General features: G+C 50.8%; 1 protein-coding gene across 3 annotated transcripts; it reads left to right on the top strand.

Moving 5' to 3' along the window:
* The first annotated feature begins 1,541 nt into the window (after positions 1 to 1,541).
* Nuak2 (NUAK family kinase 2) lies at positions 1,542 to 21,007 on the top strand. 3 transcript variants are annotated; one of them, XM_051147372.1, is made up of 7 exons: positions 1,542 to 1,650; positions 13,407 to 13,527; positions 16,474 to 16,625; positions 16,938 to 17,003; positions 18,368 to 18,487; positions 18,985 to 19,117; positions 19,938 to 21,007. In XM_051147372.1, exons 2-7 carry the CDS (start codon positions 13,485 to 13,487, stop codon positions 20,999 to 21,001), a joined length of 1,578 nt encoding a protein of 525 aa, XP_051003329.1. In that variant the 5' UTR covers positions 1,542 to 1,650; positions 13,407 to 13,484; the 3' UTR covers positions 21,002 to 21,007. The 3 variants fall into 3 exon arrangements, with proteins under 3 accessions (XP_051003329.1, XP_051003327.1, XP_051003328.1); XM_051147370.1 differs by lacking the exon at positions 1,542 to 1,650 and adding an exon at positions 4,757 to 5,110; XM_051147371.1 differs by lacking the exon at positions 1,542 to 1,650 and adding an exon at positions 6,000 to 6,190.
* The last annotated feature ends 2,154 nt before the right edge of the window (positions 21,008 to 23,161 follow it).

A 23,161-nucleotide genomic window follows, 5' to 3' on the forward strand; every position in this document is an offset into this window, starting at 1 on the left:
CCTGGGTGATTTACTGCAGTGAAACCACACAAGGAATCAGTGGAAACGTCTCAGAATCTCAGAGGTCCACTAAAAGAATCTTGTAATTTTTAACACCTCCTAAAGCGCAGATGCCCCAGTTTTTGTAATACCACAAAAAAAGGGGAGTTACAGAACCCCAGAAATCAGGAAGAAGACATGAGATAAGGCACAGGAAAGGAGGAAGATTCATGTTCTACCATTAACAGTAAGGTGCGCAACCCTTTGAAACTAGAATTGAAAACTAAGACAGCTCCCCCTGCCCACCAACCGGCACCCTTGTTTAGAAGCTTAAAATTTAGTATGTGGGACCTGGCAAAAGCAGGTGAGTTTGAGGCAAGCTTGGCCTACAAAGCCAGGTCCAGGACAGCTAGGACTATTACACAGAGAAACCCTATCTTGAAAAACAAAACCGAAACAATTAGATGTGTGGTAGTTGAGAGGACATGCAGACAGGTCACTCATATACATGAAAAAATAAATAAAATAATTTTAAAAAGAGTACTTTCGTGTCCTCCCTCCACAGCCTTCTCCCATGTCCCCCAGCTCCTCCTGTGTCCCCTGGCATAGCTCCCAAGCCTCAGGCAGTTTCAACAATAACTCACTAGCTCTGAGTTTATCTCCACTGTCCTCTGGCCTGGGTCAGATCCACCAGGTCTGGAGAGAAGACCAAGCTGTCAGATAGGGCACATCCATCTGGTGACTTCATATTCACTTGGTCCCAAAGCAAGCTCTTGTGACATGCTTCAGACTTGAGCACAGAGCATCAGGGGACAGGGCAAGCCATACTCCTCACCCAGCCAAAGCTGCCTAGCAAACACTGCCATTTCTGGTGCCCATAGGGACAGGTGCTTCCTTTCTCTGTGCCTCAGTTTATGCATCTCACAGATGCTAGTCTCTAATGAGGCAGGAGTTCATCAGGACAGGCCAGTTAAGGCCACCTAAGGTTATCACACTCCTTGTGGGACTTGCTAGAGTTTTGGATTGTAGCTCACCAGCTCCATCTTGTATTTCTGGAACTCACCTGGGCCCCACGAGGTGATGTGTGTGGTTCAGGCACAATGTTGGGATGATCGTGTTTATTTACCTCCAGCTATACTATTTCCTAGCTGGTGACTCTGTGTCTAGGATGCTTAGCATTCAGGGCAACTCAACAAACGGTAGATAGACATTATCTGAAGGTTATGCCACAAGACCTGCTATACTCACTTAGGCCAGAAGAGGGCAGCTTTGAGCCAGAAATATCAATTTCCTAGACTACAGGGTTTAATCCAGCTCTCTGGAGCCAAGCCTCCCAGTTTTGGAGAACCAGTTCTAACAGGCTGGTTCCTGTTTACATAATTCCACCAGCCCCTGAGAGGGCAAGGTCCATGTATCCAGGCCTTAGTGTCCATTACAGAAAAAGGTGACTGAGAGCCATAACTCATCTGAGCCTTTTTTTTTTTTTTTTTTTTTTTTTTTTTTGTCTGGTGTTTTGAGACAGGGTTTCTCTGTGTAGCCTTGGCTGTCCTAGATTCATTTTGTCTCACAGCGATCCACCTGCCTCTACCTCCCAAGTGCTGGCATTAAAAAGCGTGCGCCACCACGCCCGGCTTCATCTGAGCTTTTAATGACCAATGTCTATGGCTGGAGGTGAGTGGTGAGTAGGGGTGGGCTGAGGGTGGGGCCTTCATCTCCCCAAGAAAACAATACAGTTGAGCATTTGCAGCAACACTTCCAGACAGTTGACATTCTGGGGTCCTGGGGAACCCTTATGGTTCTAGATTCACAGAGAACAAGTCGGTTAGCTCTCTCGGCTTCTTTCACCCTACATCCTTAGTTCTTACCTGAGACTAAGCTATGTCTCACCCACTCCGCAAGACCCAAGTGGCTTCTTCTGAGCCCCCACCCCCAAACTGCTAAGCCAGATAAGACCCAACTTTGCTGCCACATATACTTGTGCTTTGAGGGGCCTCTCACTTTCTGCCGTAGATTATAGAGGACATTGCGTGTTTATCTTACTTCTCGTGTTAAGCAGAAAACTTCCTGAGAGTGGGGAACTAAGTATCAGCTGTCCCTGCAAGATGTACCTGACAGCTGCGTTACCCACCTCATTTCTCCCACTGCACATCCTGTTGCCTCGTGTGTGTGCTCCTGCCTTCACCCTGCACCTAACACATGTCATTGTCCCACCTCACTCCGAGGTGCTTTCACATCCCACCCAGTGCCCAGCATGTAGTCCACGTAGACTGTGGACTGCAGGAGGAGGACAGGAATGGACACTGACTCCCAGTGAGGACACAGAAAGCTTATTTTCTCACAGTGGTTCCCAGCCTGTGGGTCATGACCCCCTTTGGGGTAGAAGGACTTTCCAAAGGGGTCACATATCAGATATCCTGCATATCAGGTGTTCGTAGCGGTAGCAAAATTATAGTTATGAGGTAGCAACAAAAATAATTTTATGGTTGTGGGGTCACAGCATTAGGAGGTTGAGAGCCACTGGGCTAAACAGTTGGTGGGAAGAGGTGTCTCCTCCTAGGACTGGAGTGTGAGGCAGCCAGGACTGAGGGAGACTGGCTCAGCTCGGTTTAGGCATCCCAGCAAATCCCATCTACATATCTAAGCCCAAAATTTAAGTCACTGGGCCACATCCCAAGTCCTCACTACACTGAATGAACATTGAGTTCCATCATTTGGTTGTTCTATTCAGTAGCTCTTCAAACAATTGCCGTTGATTTATCTTATGTGCATGGGTATTTCGCCTGTATGTGTGCCTATGCAGCACATGCGTGCCTGGTATCCCTGGAGGCCAGAAGAGGGCACTAGATCCCTCAGAGCTGGAGTTATTGCTGGTTGTGGGCCATTCTGTGGGTGCTGGGAATCGAACCCTGGTACTCTGGAAGAAGTTAGTGCTCTTGACTACTGAGTCATCTCTCAGTAGTTCTGATGGCACACTTTTCTGGGGCCAGGTCTATTTGCTTCCGCAGTACATCCATTCATTTGGTCTATATGAATCCATGGGCACCTTTATCTGCTCAGCAGTACACCAGCTGTTGGGGATGTTTAGAAATGGTGAAAGATCTCTAGGTTAAGTCTTAAAGGGAATCGTGGGCTCCTCTGAATAATTCTTCATCTTATGAGGAAATGTTGATGCAGCTAGCATCAACAAATGTTGATGGCCTCGAGTCCTACAGTAAACTTTAAAAGCCCTATTTTTAGGAAGCACCAAATTAGCCTCCTTTCATTTGGGCTAGGAGCTCCCTTCTGTCAGTCAGGACAGCAGGTTGGTCGAAATGTCTCCTGAGCCTTTTCTATTTTCACAGACTACTCGAATGGCAACAAAGACTGGCAGAAGATAGGACAGCAAGCTAGCTCTACAGTCCACGGGCCATCCAGAGTTAGAGAAGGCTGGTTCCCAGTGGATCTTCTCTGGCTACAGAGAGGTCCATGGCAGCATGGATATACCCGTTGTTTCCCCTGGAAAGATTCAAAAGGCAAGCAGAAGTAGTAAGGTGGGCAGATACTAGATTTTTTTTTTAATTTGATAATTGAGGAAGTAGTCCTTTTTGGTCCTCTGTAAGTCCCGAACACACAGCTGGAGATGAAGGTCTGCAAAGAGGGGAGGGCTGCCTGCCCAGAGTAGCTGTAAGTCCTCATGTCATATGCTCTCTTCTCCAAAGGCCAGCGCCTGAATCCCGGGTCTGTGGTTTGCTTGCCATCTGTGTGGCCTTTGGCAGAAGTATACTCACTTTCTACAACAGAAAAGGGGTGTCTGGACCTAGCCTCCCAGCCCTCTCAAATGCAGCAGAGTCTCATGTCCAACCTCCTGCTCTTTTGGCTAAAAACCACTAGAAAGAATCCTGGGCACCAGGAAGCTCCTTACAGATTTAAGGATACAGGGGAGTAAATCTTTGGAATGTAATGAGCTTTTTAAATGAATGAATGGAAACCCACAAAGGCTGGCTGGAGAGATGGCTCAGAGGGTAAGAGTGCCGCCTGCTCTTCCAAAGGGCCTGAGTTCAATTCCCAGCAACCACATGGTGGCTTCCAAGCATCTATAATATGATCTGGTGCCCTCTTCTGGCCTGCAGGCACACATGCGGGCAGAATACTGTATAAACAAACAAACAATAAGAAAATCCACAAAGGCCATCACGTCTTGAGGGAATCCACTCAACCCTATAAGTCCTTTTTCCAGAAGAGGTAAGGACTTTGTAAGCCTGTTGAATACCAGAATCCAATTAAGGTTGATGAAACCAAAGTAGAGGCAGCTCTCTACCAGTGCTTAGCTGGAGTCAGCCTCCATCCGGTTCCATCTCCTCTTTCTGCTGTCTCCTTTATGGAGCTGAAGAAGTTATAAAATGGCTTTACAGATTTTTTGGGTTAGGAGAAGCAATTTACTGTGTGTGGAGAAATACTTCAGGGCCTTCTAGTGCCCTTAGACTGTGCCTTGCCAACCGGGAACACAGCACAATAGAACAACTTGGCGCAAAAGTTAAGTCAGAGACCCGTCAAACGTAAGGACTTGCACTTGGGTAGTAATTCGGCTCAGCCTCCTTTCGCGCAGTCCTGGCTTACGGTTCCAAGTGGGCGGGGTTCCATTCACACCTTTCCGCGCCTAGCCAAGGGGAGGAGGCGGGGCAGGAGCCGATGAGCCAATGTGGGAGGCCTTGATCGCGAGTCGCCGGCAAGCGAGCCAATGGAAATCAGGGGGCGTGGTCAGGGCCTTCCCCCTCAGAACGTTTTATAGCAATTCAGGACGCGGGGCTTTATAGCGCGCTCGGGTGCGGCTGTGACCTCTGAGCCCGCGGGTATCCGCGCGCAGCTGCTACCCGACCCCCCGCCCCCTCTGCCTCGCTGTCTCCGCACCATGGAGTCGATGGCTTTACCCTGGCGCGCGGGCCAGGCTCCCTCCGCCTCCGCCCTGGCCGCGGAGCGCTCCCGGCCACTGGCGGACGGGCTCATCAAGTCACCCAAACCCCTGATGAAGAAGCAGGCGGTGAAGCGGCACCATCACAAGCACAACCTGCGGCACCGCTACGAGTTCCTAGAGACCCTGGGCAAGGGCACCTACGGGAAGGTGAAGAAGGCACGAGAGAGCTCGGGACGCTTGGTGAGTGTCCCTCGCGGCGCCTGGCTCCCGGGAGCTCCCAGCGCGTCCCTTTGCGGTGTCCTATGCTGAGTTGCCAGGTGCGCGCAGTTTAGGATGTGTGTGTCCGTGGTTTTCAGGGACAATGCTCGTGGATCAGAGAACCTTACCTGCACTAGATGCCTGTCGTTTGAGAAGATGGGGCTTAACTTGAGTTTTGACTGGAACAAACTTCAGCGGAGTAGAATGGAAGGAGGAAGTTGAAAGCACTAGATCTCAGTAGATGGATGAGGTGTGGAGATTGTTAACTCTGGCTTGACACTTGGGGCCTTTCCAGCCGAGACTGAATCAAAGATTCGTTGCGATGGACTTTGATTCTGGGAAATGTAAAACCAGACTTTGGTGCCAGGTCCACTGTATCTCACCATGTCTTTGGGTGTAAGGCCTTTTGGGGGAACTTGCCCTTTTGATTTCATGCGTGTTTACTCGTCATGGTAATCTGTAACTTCGAGCAAGTTCCTTCATCTCTGTTTTCTGTTTCCCCTTCTGCAAGAATAGAGAGGGAGAGAGAGAACACAGCCTGTCTCACAATCTGCTTGGAAGAGTGAGTAAGATAAAAATGTGGATGCACGTGGGTCCTGATTATAGCTCTTATATGGAGAATGGGTATGTCTATCTCTGGAAAAGCCCTCCTCCCTTGAAAGACTAGCAAATTTACCAGAAGTTACACTCCAGTTCAGTGGGCCTGGACTGGTTGTTTAAAATGCTCAGTCTCTCATTTCACACCAAAAGGAGTGTCTTATAAAGGTCTGTAACTGACATTTTAGCAAACCTCAGAGCAGGTGGTTTAGGGATTATATTTTGCCAGATCCAGTGCGTGCTGGTTTGTAAGTGTGTGTGTGTGTGTGTGTGTGTGTGTGTGTGTGTGTGTGTGTGTGTGTGTGCATCCATAGTTTGCCCTATTGACTACGGCGATGGTCCCCTCCCCTAATTGTTTGCTTTTACAGCCAGGGAGCTGGTTTGAAATTCAAGAAGTCATTTCATTGGTGAAAGAGTGTGGATGTTGGAGAAAGGAGTGGATTATGGCCCCATCAATAGGAACAAGTATGTCCTTCCTGCTAAGGCCTGGCACAGGCCCCGGTTGCCTGCTGCCAGGTTACAGCTATTGGGCAATCATGGACTTCCTGGCTTTCTTTTCTTTCTCTTTCTATAAAGTGCCAGGGCCCCAGAAGCTTCAGGGTTGGGACTGCTGGACCCAGGCTTTGTCAGGAACTTAGCTACAGAATAGCTGCTCGTGGCTTGTGTCCCGTCCCATGTCTCTTGTTGTGGGAAGAGTGGGTTGAGGGAACTAGAATGAGTGACTGAGAAACTGAGATCAAAATTCAGAGTTCACATCAGCTCTTGACTAAGGTCACTGTGTTACACACACACACACACACACACACACGAGAGAGAGAGAGAGAGAGAGAGAGAGAGAGAGAGAGAGAGAGAGAGAGAAGAGGATCACATTTGATTTTGAAGTGAAGAACTCCCAGGTTCATGTGTCTTGCTCTGTGCAAGGAGCCAAGATCAGCAAACGTGGAGCCTGCTCTGAAACTCCCAAACCAGACCACCCAGGATTGCTGTTGAGTTTTCTCAGGGTCCCCCCTCCCCTGCCTCTTTTCTTGGAGAGCAGCTCTCTGCTGTGCTAATGATTTCTCAATCCTGGAGCAGTGCTGTCATCCCCACCCACCCACCTCTGCATCTTAGCTTTTCTCCCTAAAGAGAGGCAATGCTTCTGGTACTTCAGGGGGCAGAGGGACCCGTGGAGCTCAGCTCACAGGAGCGCCATCTGGAATTTCTCACCAAGTTACTAGCTCCCTACTTGTAGAGATGGCTATGGAGGGGGCGGGGGTGGTGATGGTGGCGGTCCCATGGGATTATCTGCGGGAGGGACAGCTAGGTGGGACTAATGGCTGCTCCAGGAGGGCATCAGAAGAAAAAAACAAATATTTGCTCTAGATCTCAGACACATTCCTGGTATCCAAATGACATTTCCTCCTGTGGCTCTCCCAGCTCCCCTGACCAACCCCTCTCCCTAAGGGGAAAAACACATGCTAGGGCCTCACCAAATCCTTTGGTCCATGGTCTGCACGGACGGACGGCTCACTCACCCCTAAGGGGTGCCATGATAGGCAGGAAGGGAGCCCATGTGGGTGGTTCTGTGGGGTCACCATGCTGTCTCTGCCCCTTTTGCAATTGCTCAGTGCGCTTCAGAACACTGGGAGATGGTGGACATAACCTGCTTCTGTCATCGGTAGAGGAGGGGACTGAGGCCCAGAGAGGGGACGTGGCATGTCCTCTGGCTGGGTAATGGTAGACCCACACGCAGCGTAAGCTCCAGACTTGTCCACCAGAGGCCCTGGATGACCAAGTGCTGAGTCTTGGTCTAGAATTTAGTTTTGAGATGAGTCTGGGCTTGCCTCTGCCTGCTTTGTCATCCCATCGGCCTGCTCCAGCTGCCTTCCCAGTACTCCAGACAATGTTTGGAGTGGGAGACGTCCCTGGGAACCTCCCCTCCCCTTCTCAATACTGTGTCCACAGGTCCTGGGTGAAGGAATGGTATGCTACAGTCCCGCAAAGGGTCGAATCGTGTTTCCCATTGCTTGCCCTCTCTCCTGCAGGGTCCTTATCTGTAGGACGGGGATTATAGTCCCTGTGTCATGCGTTTCTCCTAGGATGGAGTGAAATAGTGTCTGTAAAAATCTTAGCAGTGTCTAAGGCACATGGGGCTCGCTGCCCCAATAATGGTGGCTCTGACGTAGGGACCGCTCTCATCCTGGGCCTCTGCTGCCACAGTAAGTCTGGGTTGTGCTCAGACTTCTTGAGTTGAACCACTATGGTGTCTGCTCTGTTCAATGCCCTCGGAGCTCTCATTCAGCCAATTTCAGAGAAGGACTGCTGTTGGCCAGCTGCCAGAAGCTTGTTGGGCAAGATGCTGCCCTCCCAGCTCCTCCTGCACCCGCCTGCTCAGCAGCAAGGAGGGAGGCTGCAGGCGACTCTTGTCCTTGGGCCCCAGCCAAACCACACAAAAGGGCTGGGCAGGGAAGCTCCTTGCTCAGGAACCTGGCAGAGTGGGCTAGAAAGAGGCAGGGAGGAGATGGCACTATATGAGACTGGGGGAGACGGCTCAAGTGACCCACAGGACACCCTCCTGATTCCTGTGTGGTTCTCGGTAGAATGGCACATCCCTGCTGCTTGTCCAGGGATGCGCACCTAACCTCTCCTGCACTATCTAAGTGGGTCATCGTCCGGCTCTGTGCCTGCTTCCCATGAAAGGCCATAGGGGAGTCAAGGATGTTGGTAGTGACTAACGATGCCCAACTTGTGCCATCCCTCCCAGCACCCCAAACCAGCATCTCTCTCTGCCTCCTCCTCATTTCCTTTCTGTTTTCCTTCTAAGGCTTTTGATTACCTGAAATACAGAACATTCCTAATGCGAGCTCTGGGAGAAAGGAGCTATTTTACCCATGGAACCTCAGCACCAACTCCTCAGGGTGTTGGCAGAGAATGGGTGTGTTTGAAGTGGGAAGGAATGGCACACACAAAGTGGCCCACGGCAAGATGTGGGCCGTCCCTTCTCCAGGGATGGGAGGCGGGACTGGACACCTCCAAGGAACTTTTGTCTTCTGAGGTACTAGCGTCTCCTCCATTGTAGTCCTGTCCTGTGCGTGGAGGAACTTTGGAGAAGTTAGTTTGCCTGAAGTGTTGTTCATGGCTGGTTGGGGAATTCGCTTTGTTGCCCTTATGACCTCACAGAGCTTCAAGGATAAGAAAATTTTCTGGGATGGTTTCTGCAAGAATTATGCTCTGGCGTTTAACATGGCCAAGCATGGTGGCCTTGCAATGGCCCTAGGATGGCACCTTCCTGAGTGAGCCGTTTCTGAAGAAGCTCTGCACAGAATGCTGAAGCGTGGAGGAGAACTTAGAGACCCAGCCAGCTTTCCTGGAGTGATCTCATTGCCCTCTCCTAACCCAAATCCTCACCTCTCCTTCCATACCTGAAATGGTTTTCTCTTGAGGCAGTTTCACATCCCCTCCCAAGTAAAGAAGGCCACTTGCAAGGCTCCCCAAGTTCTTCCACAAGCAAGGACGTTAAAACTATACGGCCCAGGAGTGGAGAGGCGGCCTGGCGGTTAGGAGCACCTGCTGCTCTTGCAGAGGACCTGGGCTGGATTCCCACCACCCATGTGGCTTGCCTCTCAGAGCCATCTGTAACTCCAGTTTCAGGGGATCCAGTGCCCTCTTCTGACCTTCATTGGCATTGTATGCATGTGGTACACGTACGTGGCACACAGACAAAACACCCATATGCATAAAATATAAAAAAAATAAATTAATCAAACAGAGTAGACAGCCCAGTTAGCCAGGTTATCCTAGCTTTATGTGCCTTGAGTTGCGTAGTGAACCAGGTGCCTGGATTCACAAGGCCCACTCAGCTAGCTGTGTGTTCACATACACAAAATTATCCTTGGGCTGGTTTTCCTTCCTCTGCCTCAGAGTGCGGAGGCCGTATAATAAATAACTGTGGGTGATCTGCAGCGTAAAAAGGGTAGTATTAATAACCATGTCAGGGAGCTGAAGTGATGGCTCAGTACTAATCTTCCTGAGGACCCAGTTTCAATTCCCAGCACTCATGGTGGTTCACAGCCACCCATAACTCCAGTTCCAGAGGATCTGACTCCCTCTTCTGACTTCCCCGGGGGACCAGGCACACACATGGTGCACATACTTATACATGTAAACAAAACACTCATATACATAAAATTAATAAATTTACCAAAAAATGTCAGGAGCCTGTGGCCATCCTCTCTGTGGGTTTGGGTACCAGTCTGAGGTTGGTACCTTCTTCCTAGGCTTCAGTCAGTTTATTTTCATCCTAAGGCATGGTTGCCAGTTACCTCGCAGGTGAGAACAAAGGTCTCTAGAAATTAGTTCTTGTAACTGAGATGTACTCCACCCAGGCCTCGGAGGGAGGGGAGTGGGAAACCTTATCTGTCACCGGTTCCTTCAGGCAAAGATGGTCCAGGAACTTAAACCAATAGATATTTGTAATGAGTGCTCACTAGTGCACATGTGTGGGAGGCTTTCTGCACAGAGGGCTCTTTTCTAGTCTCGAGTGGTCTTGTAGCTAACTTACTTTGACATATCGCGCCTGCGAGAGTTGGAAAACAGTGGCCCAGCCCCATCATGGCAGTTTAGATAAATCAGTCTTTGTCTGTCACCCTTTGGGGGACTGATGGAGGACTGATAACATGCCTTGTTTTCCTTCCTCCTAGGACCTACTGTAAAGAACTACCCCTCACCCACCTGATGTCTTGTAGGAGAATGAAACTGGAGGTGGGGAAATTAAAATTTCAGGCCTTCTAAAGTCAGGAGAAATGATCTTGTTTTACCCGTATGCCCACCAAACAAACAGTCCTCGCACCCTTTGGAAACTCATTTCTTTTGGCCCCTTATACCTTTAAAGCTCTGTCCCTGAGCCCGTGACGTCATCTCAGGATTTTATACACCTGTGCGCACACAGCTGTGCATCTAACTTCTGCCTAGACTTTGCCTGGATGCATTTTCACCTCTCAGGTATTTTTAGTTGTCTAGATGGTGATGTGTGTTTACATATGACTGTTTTTACTACCTACTAATATATATATATATATATATATATATATTTTTTTTTTTTTTTTTTTTTTTTTTTTTTTTTTCAGACCTTTGTCTCTAGAGTGCACAGCCCTTTACTCACTGTCTGGTTCTATGAACAAAGGCTTACAGAGAAGAGAGAAGGCAGTGCACTCTGCCCTTCAGGGCGAGAATAGCAGCGTGGGGAAGGGGTGTGTGGGAGTATTGCTCTGTGTTGAATATAGAAGAGGGAGGCATCTCCTAGTTGAACAAATATTCAAGGTCTTGCTCCCCTGCCCGGCACCCAGTTCTAAACCGGGGCAGGGGGGGACGGACCGGGACCGCCGGGCGTTTCTGCCTAGCTCTCCAGGGAGTGGGGTTACAGCAGAGTGTTGAAGCAGACAGATCCTCCCATCTGCGGCATCCCCCTGCGTTGGGCCTCTCAGGGATGAGGCTCCATGGTGACCATCTGCCATTGTCCTCCTCCCTGGCCTATTCTGGGGGAAGGCTGAGAATGGGGCCTTCCTCCTTTCAGCAATGCAGCTTTAGGGCAGGATGGGGTGGAGGGCACGCCATCCCTGGCCCGTTGCCGGGGTGACGGGGCTCTGGGCATTGTGAGCAACTCCTCTGACAGGATTAGGGCTATTCCGCATTCTTGTCAGATGGGGAGCTCAGGCCTAAAAAGCCTGCCGTCCGTAGAGCAGAAGCCATTGTCTACCTCCCGAGCCCGTGAAAGGGTGGATTAGAGGCCCCGCCCCTTGAGCTGGGGTTTCCTTTCTCCTTTTGAATCCAGAGGGGAGGCCAGCCCTCCTGGGAAATTGAATGCGGAGCTGTTTACCTCAGTCTGGGCCTTCATATTTCTCATTACTTTGGGAAGAGGAAGTCTTGTGTTTACCATTCTATTGGTGTCCTTGGCCAGAACTTGCCAGGAACTGACTGGCCTGGGACACCCAACCCTCACCCAGCCCCAGAGGGCCCCTGCACAGACTCAGAGCGGGAAAGCCCCTCAGACTACTTAGTTCAATCTGTTTAGTTCCCAGAAAGGCAACTGAGGCTCCAAGAAGGATAGGACTTGCCAGTAGCCCCTAGGACAGAACCTGAGAACCAGGCGTACTGGGTGCTGGCTCTGTGCTTTCCGGTCAGTCACTCCTGACCCAGAGCCACTAGAGAATTCTGTGGACCAGACAGCCAGACTGAGGCTTTTAAGTGTTGCGCTATCGCTCCTCTGGTTCCTCTGTGGCCACCCTTCCTGAGCCCATGACACACTGGCACTGGTGGGAGGGATTAACCCTTCTGTGTCCCACTTTTACAGAGTAAGATGGTGAGTGCCAGAGGACTGCCATCTACTTATTTGCTGCTTGATGGACATTCCTCACCAGGACTTCAAAGATTGCTCTGTGGAGGGTGGGTTTTTTTTTGGGGGGGTGGAGGGGTTGGTGATCATTTTTATTATGGCAAATAACTCACTAGCATATTAAATGTATCCACAGTGTTGTAAGTCATCACGATATAAAATAAAAAGGGTTTTATTTAATGTACATGGGTGTTTTCTCCATATGTTTGTGCATCTGCAGAGGGCATCTGGCCCCTTGGAACTAGAGTTACAGACAGTTGTGAGCTACCATGTGGGTGCTGGGACCCAAACGCAGGTCCTTTGGAAGAACAACCAGTGCTCTTAACTGCTGAGACATCTCTCCAGCCCTCTAAAACCTTTTTTTTTTTTTTAAATCATCTCAAATAGAACCACTAGGCCCATTAAATAATACACCTTCCCCCCAATGCCACTCTTTAGCCTGGTAACTTTTAATCTATTTTCTGTCTATAGTTTTTTTTAGTACCTCATAAAAGTAGATCACACAATGTTTGTCACTCTGTCACTAGTTTATTTCACCAAGTATATTTTATAGGTTCAGCCTTGTTGTAGTAGGCATCAGAATACTAAATCTTGTCTATCCTTTCACCCGTTGATAGGCATTTGGGGTGTTGTAATTTTTGGCTAGTGAGTGGTTGTTTATAGAAAATTGCAGTACGGGACAGAAAAGGGGCTGAATTCAGAGTCAAGTTGCTATCTGTGCTAGTCAGTGACCGTGACTTTAAAGAAACTGGTTAGCCTGTTGGATTTCCAGTTTCTTCACCCAAGTGAGTGAGGGTGAGGAAGCAAGCATTCTTTATCTACTTGCCAGAGTTGATTTGAGGACCAGTGTGTTCACTAATGCAGTAAGTTGCCACTCACTGTCTAATGTGAGCCGGTTCCTCTGCCTAGCATCAAGGAGCCAGTGCTGAGCCAATCATCCCAGGTCCTTGTCCTTGGTGTGCACTGTGCATATTCGATTTGTACAAGGTATCAAGCCTCAGGGGTGTAGGTTGTTACCTTTCTTGTTCATCTGGAGACTTTGACATTGAGGCCATTGGTCAGTGCTGCTTCCTGCTGCATGGACTGCAGTGGAGGACCCAGGGGAGAACCTTTTCCAGACAAGGTGATCGATCTCCAGGTTCCTGCCACATGCCCTGGTGAAGGGGTGGGCAGTGGCTTCTCTTGGTACATTCTGTGGTTTGTGTTGCAGCTGCAGGCAGAGAACCAGGGCCAGGGCTCATGAAGCGTCCTCAGGGATGCCTTGAACTTACTAGACCTTTCTCCTTAATCTCCTGCATCCTCTGTTCCCAGGTGGCCATCAAGTCAATCCGGAAAGACAAAATCAAAGATGAGCAGGACCTGTTGCATATAAGGAGGGAGATTGAGATCATGTCATCACTCAACCATCCCCACATCATTGCTATCCATGAAGGTATGTACAGTAATGTGACATTTGGAGCTGGGAGCCAGGAATCTGTGTGTGTGTGTGTGTGTGTGTGTGTGTGTGTGTGTGTGTGTGTGTGTTGAGCAATTCAGAACTGCCAACACAAAGAAGTAAACATGAGCCCAATGCTGCATGCCTGTAATCCTGTGAATGTGTGTATGTGTGTGTGTGTGTGTGTGTGTGTGTGTGTGTGTGTGTGTAATTCAGAACTGCCAACACAAAGAAGTAGACATGAGCCCAATGCTGCATGCCTGTAATCCTGTGAATGTGTGTATGTGTGTGTGTGTGTGTGTGTGTGTGTGTGTAATTCAGAACTGCCAACACAAAGAAGTAGACATGAGCCCAATGCTGCATGCCTGTAATCCTAACTATGACCCCCTGGAACTCCAGCCACAAAAGGCTTGAGACAGGAGGAATATAAATTCGAGGCAAGCCTAAACTGCCTAACAGGACTCTGCCTTTAAAAAAATATATAACTTAAACAAGTAAAGTTCTATTTTTAAAAAGAAGAAGTAAGAATGACAAAGGCTTTCGGGTTGCAAAAGCTGCATTCAAAACCCTGTCATATGACACAGGACAACTCCTAATACGGTCTCCAGGCCTTAGTTCCTCCTCCTTTACAAAACGGCATAATCCCAGCTACATCACAGGGCGGTTGCAAAAATCCAGCCGGATAATGATGCCGAGTACTCTGTAAGAGGAAAAACTATAGGTTTCTGTGTGTGTGTGTGTGTGTGTGTGTGTGTGTGTGTGTGTGTGTGTGTGTGTGTGTGTGTGTGTTGTAGCATGGCTGATGTCCCACCTAGAACCCCACACTTGCTAGGTAAATACTGTAAACTGAGCAGCGTCCTCACCCTAGCCTGAAAACCTGTTGTTATTGGGTTTCCCCCTAACAGCACTGCTGCCCAACCCCAGGAGATCCTTAGCAACCCAGGGGAGGCTGCAGTGTGAGAGTCTGCACCTGTCTCAGGTGTGTGGGTGTGTTCATCTCTGTCTGTTAGCCAGGCCTCCTAAAGTCGTCCTGTGGCCCCGAATTTCTCCTGCACGGGCTCATTCTGCCTCTTCATGTTTCTTGGCCTCGTCTCCTCCTAACACCAGTTCTGGCTTGATCATTCTGGCTGCCCTCCTCCCCAAGGGTGACGAGGGAAGAAGGGAGAACTCCCTCCCACATACACCTGTCTGTTTCAAGCCTTTAGGTAACACCAGCTAAATGGGATCATAGGGACAGCAGGAGGAGCCTGCAGATTGGTCTCCAGTGTGTTTCTGTCTCAAGATTCCTGGTGGGAAGAACAGAGGTGTCTCGACTCTCAGGGTCACAGGAAGAGAAAGGGCAAAGCTACTGCTATGACCCTGTGGCTGGAGTCCGTCCCGTGAGGAGCCCAGACAAGTGGCTGAGAAGGCTAATTGTATTTCTCTTTTCTTCCCTCGGGGAGTAGTGGGCAGGCCAAACTTAGTGGTTGGCAGTACGTGTGTGCGTGCCCCCACACGCACGGGAACGAATCGGTGTATATATGAATTCTCTCCATATGTAGTTTCCACTTGGGTCTGAGAACTGAGCCGATGCTCAGGAGCTTTTTGTTTGTTCACTTAGCTTTTGTTTTGTGGATGGTTGGTTGTTTTTTGGTTTGCCTTTTTTTTTTGATGTGTGTGTGTGTGTGTGTGTGTGTGTGTGTGTGTGTGTGTGTTTTGATGGTGAAGACATGGGGCATTACTGTTACTGGGTGTCTAAAGGGTTCCTCTGGATTCATCTTTATCTTGCTATATGCTTTACATGTTTTGGGGTACAGGAATACTGGAGCTGACTTCTAAATGTTCCCCCAAATGCACCGTGCTAGCTCTTTGGCTTTCATTTCCTAGTATAAAGGTTGCATATAAACTAAGAAATACATGTGAGGCATCTCAGTCAGGCACCCCTAAGAGTCTGGGCCACCATGGTCACCTGGAAACAACTCCACAAGTCTTCTTCTGGCCTTGCCGCTGACATCCGGGATTGGGAACTCGCCCCTTAGCTTCCTCTCAGAGGCTAGACAGCAGTAGTTCCAGGGCCAGCTAAGCAGGCCCAACTCATAGGACCCGTTTAACACGAGGATGCAGTGCCGTAGACGAGCGTGTTCTGACACACCAGCTGAAGGGCCAGTTTGATGAGCTACCTACTTTCTACTTTTCTAGAGGCCTGGAGCCAGGACACGGCTGGGCTCGCAGTAGTGACAGCCCCTCCTACACACGGAGATGGGCTAACTGGGGTGGGCTGACTGCCAAGAAGCCAGCCAGCCAATTAATTACCACGTATTTATTGATTGCCTCTGCGTCTAAGGCCATATGCACTCTGGCCCTAGCCTGGGTACTCATGGGAAGTCAGAGGTGGCAGGCTCAGCTCTCACAGGCAGAAGGCAGGCCTTAAGCCATTAGAATTATACACAAGGACGCTTGCGCGTCAGATACGGTGGCAGACCAAGAACTGCCACTGATTTCCTTACCTGTTCCTCACATGAGTCCTGTGAGGTTGCTGTCACCATCTACCTCTCAAAGGAGGAAACTGAGGCAAAATGGCTTGATAAACTTACCCAAGTTCATCCGGCAACGGTGCATTCTCACTAACAGATCTAGTAGAGATGTGATCAAGGTCATAAGCTGGGGTCTCAATCAAACAGCCCTCCCTGCCTTTTACTTCTGTCAGTGATATCTCTGCTTTGCTGGGCGTTTGCAGAGCCCTCGCAGGCCTAGACTCAGCCTGGCCTCAGGTCTCAATTTGCTGTTCCTAGAAGGCGCCGAACCGAGGCTCTTCCTTCACTCTTATTTGCTGCCCTGTAGCCCCCCAGCTCCTGTGGCAGACATCCTAGAGGGAGACCTTATCTGGTTTGAGGCCGTGGAAGAGACCGTGCTTCGAGGTAGGAGCAGTGTTCGAGGCCTGACGTTGTCACTTGCCCTCTCCAGTGTTTGAGAATAGCAGCAAGATCGTGATTGTCATGGAGTATGCCAGCCGAGGCGACCTCTATGATTACATCAGTGAGCGGCCACGGCTGAGTGAGCGCGACGCCCGGCATTTCTTCCGACAGATCGTCTCTGCTCTGCACTACTGCCACCAGGTGAGCACCCACCAGGCCTGGTTGTGTTCTGCAGTGGGGAGGGTGAATCTGGAGTCCTAAGGCTGGTTTAGACCAGAAAGGCTTCTGGACTTTCCGAACCAAGGAATGCTGGTGTCTCTGGCTTTGTTCTTTTGACCACGGAAAGGCCTGTGATTTCTTGAACTCTGTCGTTGAGTTTTATGTATTCCATGGTGCCTGTGCTCAACTCTTTGTGCTAATTCCATTTTCTAGACTGGGCCCCCTGTCTCCCTCCCCTTCCCTGGTGACATTTCCTGACTCAGTCCCCCTCTCTCTCTTTTTTTTTTTTTAAAGAACGGGATCGTTCACCGTGATCTCAAGCTGGAGAACATCCTTCTAGACGCCAATGGAAATATCAAGGTGAGCCCCACTTCTGGTTTCTAGAAGCTTCCCTAGCTCACCCTAGGTCTTCTGTCCTGTCTTCAGCCCAGTAGCTCTAAGCACTTAGTGGGTCCCACTCTGGCTAACTTGTATCCAACACTTCCTTTGTGTTGGAGCCCACAAGAGGAAGATCACTCCACTAGTGACTGGCAGAGGTTGGGCTAGAATAGAAATCTGCCTCTCTGGCCAATGACATCACAAGTATGACCAGGGTCTAATAGTCTAGGGTCAGTTTGTACTCATAATTTGGCAACCGACAGGTACTGAGCCTCGTTCCTCCTGCTTGTGTGCTTGCACACGGCCTGCATACACAGTTGAATCTGCTGTCACCAAGAAGCCTTGTAGCTTCTTTCCTCATTGGTCTCACTTTCAATTTCCCGCAACCACTGGGCTCTGGTGCTGAAGCAGCTGGATTCCTGTCAATCAGAAGTTCATGCCAAGGAGATAACCTAGGACCTCGGGGTTGGAAGGGCAAGATGGCAGGAGCTGGCTGAGGTGACAGGCTCGCCTGGCAGACAACCAGGAGGGTGACATAGTCTGGCCCTCCTCAGATCTAACCGACACAGGACAAGGGTCACTTTGTGGCTGCTAACCTCTCCCCAGCTATCCTGGTACTAAGTGGGTAGCCCTTATCCAGCCAATTCCTGAACCAGGTGGGGTTTCTCTGATGCTGACAGGAAAGGGAGGCCAGACCCAGTAAACTCACACGAACCAGACAAGCCCACAAGCTCTGTTGGGACCCATCATCGACATCATTATGGGCTCACCTGGCAACCGCTTGATAAGCTGACCATAAAGCTATAAACAAGGGAGCCAGAGTTTCATAAATAGCCCTCTCCACCCTGCACACACGATCCTTCGATGGAGTGAAGGGTCAGCTATCCCCAGGCTCTTGACCTCTGCCTCTAGCTGAGGATAGGTAGGAAAGAGGAGGACAGTCTTAGAATCTCTCCAGCCCCTAAAATCAAACAGCTCAACAGGTCCTTTGAGAAGATTCCATCTCCTGGGCTGTGAGCACCCTTGACTTTTGTCCTCTCCTCTCTTCTCCTCTGCCCCTTAGATATGCAGGTCCACTCTGGCCACCCACCCAGGTGTGGGCAGAGAGATACACTCTCCACTCAGAAGGGCAGCTCAGACTTCACGTGGTTACTGGGTCAGGGGCCTGGCTTGCCTATTTAGAACCTTAGGGCACCATCTTTTAGGTCCTGGGCTATGAGATGTGGTTTGGGAGTCCCTTTCATTCTCCTAGGGCCTGCCTTTCCTCAGGGTCTGGAGAAAGGATGGCCAGGAACTGTGGAGCAACCCAGCCTTTGGTATGACCCGTGTTTGTCTCCACCCTATAGATCGCTGATTTTGGCCTCTCCAACCTGTACCACAAAGGCAAGTTCCTCCAGACATTCTGTGGAAGCCCTCTCTACGCCTCGCCTGAGATCGTCAACGGGAAACCCTACGTGGGCCCCGAGGTCAGAGCCTCCTCCTCCTCCTACCAGCATCCCTGAATCCAGGTCACGCAGGATAGATGAGCTAGTTTGCTAGTTGCCTCCTTTTTCAGAGCACAAAACTCGGGCCCCTACAAAGCAGCAACTTGCCAAGCCTCGAGACGGAAATAGCAAAGCCGCCATAGCACTGAGGTCTCCTGATACCCTGTCTCATTCTTGCCTCCCTCACCCCCCTCACCCCCAGTTCGCATCACCTCCTGGCACTCAGTCCAGCCACCCCACCTTGACCCAGAGTGATGGCAATGGCCTGGCCACTGCTCCGGTGCCTGTGGCTGTCCCTCAGTATCTTTTCCTATGAGCCCCTGACCCCTCTGCTATACTCTCTCCCCTAGTTACAAGACGGGGGTAAGAGGAAGCCTTCAGATGTGACCTTATGTCTTCCGCTGTGTTGGAGATGCAGATGTTAGCACATGCTGTGTCTTTGCTGAGCACCCCCACCCCCACCCCACTCTCTCTCTCAGGTGGACAGCTGGTCTCTGGGCGTTCTCCTCTACATCCTGGTGCATGGCACCATGCCCTTTGACGGGCAGGATCATAAGACCCTGGTGAAGCAAATCAGCAGTGGGGCTTACCGTGAGCCACCCAAGCCATCTGGTGAGTGGGGAACTGTGACCAGGCTGGGAGTGTGGGGTGCACTGCCACAGTCATTGGTTCCTGAGACAGTGCCTGGACGATGGTGATAAAGAAGATGGCAGTCATAGTGACCTAGGGGAGACTAGGACGCAGCCCACTGTTCTCTCCAGTCAGGGATCTCTGAGGAAAGGGGCGGCCCCTTCTTCATTGAGAGCATGCTTTAGAAGTGCTCTCTAAGCTGGGTGGTGGTGGCACATGCCTTTAATCCCAGCACTCGGGAGGCAGAGGCAGGTAGATCACTGTGAGTTCGAGGCCAGCCTGGTCTACAAAGTGAATCCAGGACAGCCAAGTCTACACAGAGAAACCCTGTCTCAAAAACCAAAAAATAAATAAATAAATAAATAAATAAATAAATAAATAAATAAAAGTGTTCTCTAAGGTCCAGCTTAACACTCCTTGTTATAGTTGTATTGTTTCTTATTGCCTTTTCCCTCATCCTAAGAAATCTGATCTTTCACCTATAATATAGAGAGAGCAAAAAGTTTTATCCTCAATCACAGTCCCTGTCCTCAGAGAACTGAATTTCAGTAGAGTAGAAGGAAAATACTGACTCAGAAGCAAGGGCTGAGAAGGACGGCTTGTGGGACAGAGGCAGTTGGCTAAGACTGTCTTGGAAAGTCGGCTTGGGGGAGTGAACATGAACCTGTGTGCAGCCCAAGGAGGGAGTGCACTGGTCTCTCACGAGTGAGGTCCTCCCTCAGGTGAGCCAGGCCTGTACCAGAGGACCTCGGCCTGCGGTCCTTGCAGCTATCAAACTGAAGCGTTTGCCTTTGTTTTCCAGATGCCTGCGGTCTGATCCGCTGGCTGTTGATGGTGAATCCCACCCGCAGGGCCACACTGGAGGACGTAGCCAGTCACTGGTGGGTCAACTGGGGCTACGCCACCAGAATTGGGGAACAGGAAGCTCTGCGTGAGGGCGGACACCCTGGTGGTGACTCTGGCCGGGCCTCTATGGCTGACTGGCTACGCCGTTCCTCCCGCCCCCTCCTGGAGAACGGAGCCAAGGTGTGCAGCTTCTTCAAGCAGCACGTGCCGGGAGGTGGGAGCGCCGCACCTGGGCTGGAACGGCAACATTCTCTTAAGAAGTCCCGGAAGGAGAATGACATGGCTCAGACTCTGCAGGGTGACCCAGCGGAGGATACCTCCCCTCGCCCTGGCAAGAACAGCCTCAAGCTTCCAAAAGGCATTCTCAAGAAAAAAGCCTCGACCTCCTCAGGGATGGGACAGGAGGACCCTCAGGAAGCCAGTCCAGTGCCTGATACCCCAGGGCAGCCTGTCCCTTCTGTATCCCTGCTCCCGAGGAAGGGCATCCTCAAGAAGTCGAGGCAGCGTGAGTCTGGTTACTATTCCTCTCCAGAGCCCAGTGAGTCTGGGGAACTCTTGGACTCTGGTGATGTGTTTGTGAGTGGGGACCCCGTGGAGCAGAAGTCTCCACAAGTTTCGGGGCTTCTCCACCACCACCGGAAGGGCATTCTCAAACTCAATGGCAAGTTCTCGCGCACCGCCCTCGAAGGCACCACCCCTAGCACCTTTGGCTCCTTGGACCAACTGGCCTCCCCTCATCCTGCAGCCCGGGCCAGCCGCCCCTCAGGGGCTGTGAGTGAGGACAGCATCCTGTCCTCGGAGTCCTTTGACCAGTTGGACTTACCCGAGCGGCTTCCGGAAACCCCACTGAGGGGCTGTGTGTCTGTGGACAACCTGAGGAGGCTTGAGCAGCCGCCCTCAGAAGGCCTGAGGCGATGGTGGCAGGAGCCTCTGGGGGACAGCTGCTTTTCTCTGACAGACTGCCAAGAGGTGACAGCAGCCTACAGGCAAGCCCTGGGAATCTGCTCAAAGCTCAGCTGAGGAGGAGAAGCGGTGCTACGCTAGTGTGGGGGTAGGCTCGAAGAGGGTTTGCAGAGGAACCCTGGCTAGGATTCCTGGGGAACTGGGATAGTAGAGTGCACCAAGGAAGCCATGTCTAAAGCCTGATTGAACCTGGAAGATGAGGGGGGTGGGGGTGGAAATAGCACAGATGTGGAAATGAATAGGAAGGATCCAGAATGTGAGGGCAAGGCCACGGAGAGACTAAGTTGGTGCCTACTTTATGCCATGAATGTTACCCGTGGTGCATTTCCCCACCTGTTCTCTGCCAGTGTTGGAGGGGTGCATCTTCACACTAGCTCCTGTTGCCGACACGCCTAGGGGTAGTATGGAGAAACCTCTTCTCCCTTATTTAAAAAGGAAGCAGCCTCTGGGTTCCATCTCCCGGGACCTGAGCCACCCAGCCTCCTCAGTTGCTGCTGTGCATCTCAAAGACCTGAAAGGACTTGGACTTGAGGGGGGAGGGGGAGGGGGTGGACCCAGATGCCTCTGGACCCCACCCCACCCCCACCTTAGACCTCAGAGACTCAAGAGCTTGAAGCTGCTCCTGGTATCCAGAGTCAGGACGGATGTGTCTGTTTCTCGGGCCAGCGGGACCTAGAATGTGCTGACTTATTTATTTTTGTGGTTCCCAATTCTGTTGCTGTGTGTGTGTGTGTGTGTGTGTGTGTATGCGTGTGCGCGCGCGTGCATGTGTGAATTTTGCTGCTTCCAGTAATGTGAATGCTGTGTTCTGGGGAAAGCCACTGTGCCACTGCAGTTTATGTACAGAACAGTTTAGCAGTGATGTCCCTCTAATCAAGAGGGGAGGGTGTTTTCACATTTATGTCCTGAGCACTGTCTGGATTGGGTCTCCAGTCCCTTCACACCCAAGAGGCATTCAACCCTCCCTCATCTGTGGCCAGAAAAAAAAGAAAAAGAAAAAAAAAACACCCCCCAAAAAACAAAAAAAAAACCCTCATTAAAACCAGCACAGTGACTGGAAAAACAGTCTCTTGTTCTCTTTGGGGGGACCTGGGTTCACATCGTTGAGTCTTCTTATACTTTCCTCTTGGGCTGCTGTAGGTGGGACACAGACTCTGTTTAGTCCAAATAGGACAAAGGAGTTTGGAGGTGCAGCCAGGCGGTCAGAATGTTGTTTAATGTGACTCTCAGTTCCCAGCACTGATAAAGAATAAAGCAAAGCAAAAAACACCCCCAAACACTCCGCCCACCTGCAGCAACCGTCAGGGCCTGACCCCGTTAAGCATTCTGGAAGAAAGGCATTGTTGGCCAAGGGTCTGGATTCCTCTTTGCTTCCCTCTTACTCAAGGAAGAAACGTGTCAGGTGGATTTGTCCGACTGATTGCCTTCCCCGGGGCCACCCCGCTTCACTGGGCGCCCTTCCCCCACCGGCCCGGGCCCCGCCCCTGCTGCCTGGAGACTCTCCCACAGCTTTTATTCCTTCTAAAGAAATTCCCTTTCCTCTATTACTGGGCTGCCTCTCCATGCGCCCTCAGTGCCCGACTCTGGGCGGAAGTAAAGAATGCTTGGAATGTCCACCTCCCTGGCCAGCTCCTCAGCCCCCTGCAGAGTTGTCCCTTCGGCCTGTTCCATTGAGAAACTGCTGGACTCTGGTATTGGATGAGCGAGAGGACAAAGTGCAGGCAAGCAGCCGATCGGCTTCGGTTCTGAGCAGGCCCTCTCCCCACTGCCACCCCCACCCCACCCCCCTGACCTATTCTGGTATTCACCCCCTTGTCTTCTAGTTCTGGCTCGATCCAGTTTCCTAGCTATGCAACCCACCTGTCCACCCAGTGTGGTGCACTGCCAGAGGAAGACTTGGGCGTCCCTCATTATGCCTAGAGACTTAGAAAGGCCTAGGGACCACGCAGGGAAGGATGGGCCACTATGGGGTTAGGACAGGACAGGACACAACACAGGCACACACACACAAATTGCTTGAGTGACAGAAGATGTGCCTGAGGTCCCAGGACTGGACTAGGCTTGAGTAAACACCAGAAAAATACAGGCTGGGCCTTCATCTCAAGAAGGGGACATACCACATCTGAGGACCCGGTGGTGCTTGCTTCCTTCCCTTTGGGGCCTGCAGCAAGCACTGGGTGTGCTGAACTGTGGCAGACAGCTGGGGTTGTGGTCAGG

The sequence above is a fragment of the Acomys russatus genome, chromosome 6 (assembly GCF_903995435.1).
Source record: "Acomys russatus chromosome 6, mAcoRus1.1, whole genome shotgun sequence".
Lineage (NCBI taxonomy): Eukaryota > Metazoa > Chordata > Mammalia > Rodentia > Muridae > Acomys > Acomys russatus.

Excerpts from the sequence above, each read along its gene's own strand:
- Nuak2 (XM_051147370.1), top strand. The coding sequence starts at position 4,868 with ATGGAGTCGATGGCTTTACCCTGGCGCGCGGGCCAGGCTCCCTCCGCC. Across the intron at positions 13,528-16,473 it reads CATCATTGCTATCCATGAAG|TGTTTGAGAATAGCAGCAAG; the intron begins GTATGTACAGTA and ends TGCCCTCTCCAG. Across the intron at positions 17,004-18,367 it reads ACGCCAATGGAAATATCAAG|ATCGCTGATTTTGGCCTCTC; the intron begins GTGAGCCCCACT and ends TCCACCCTATAG.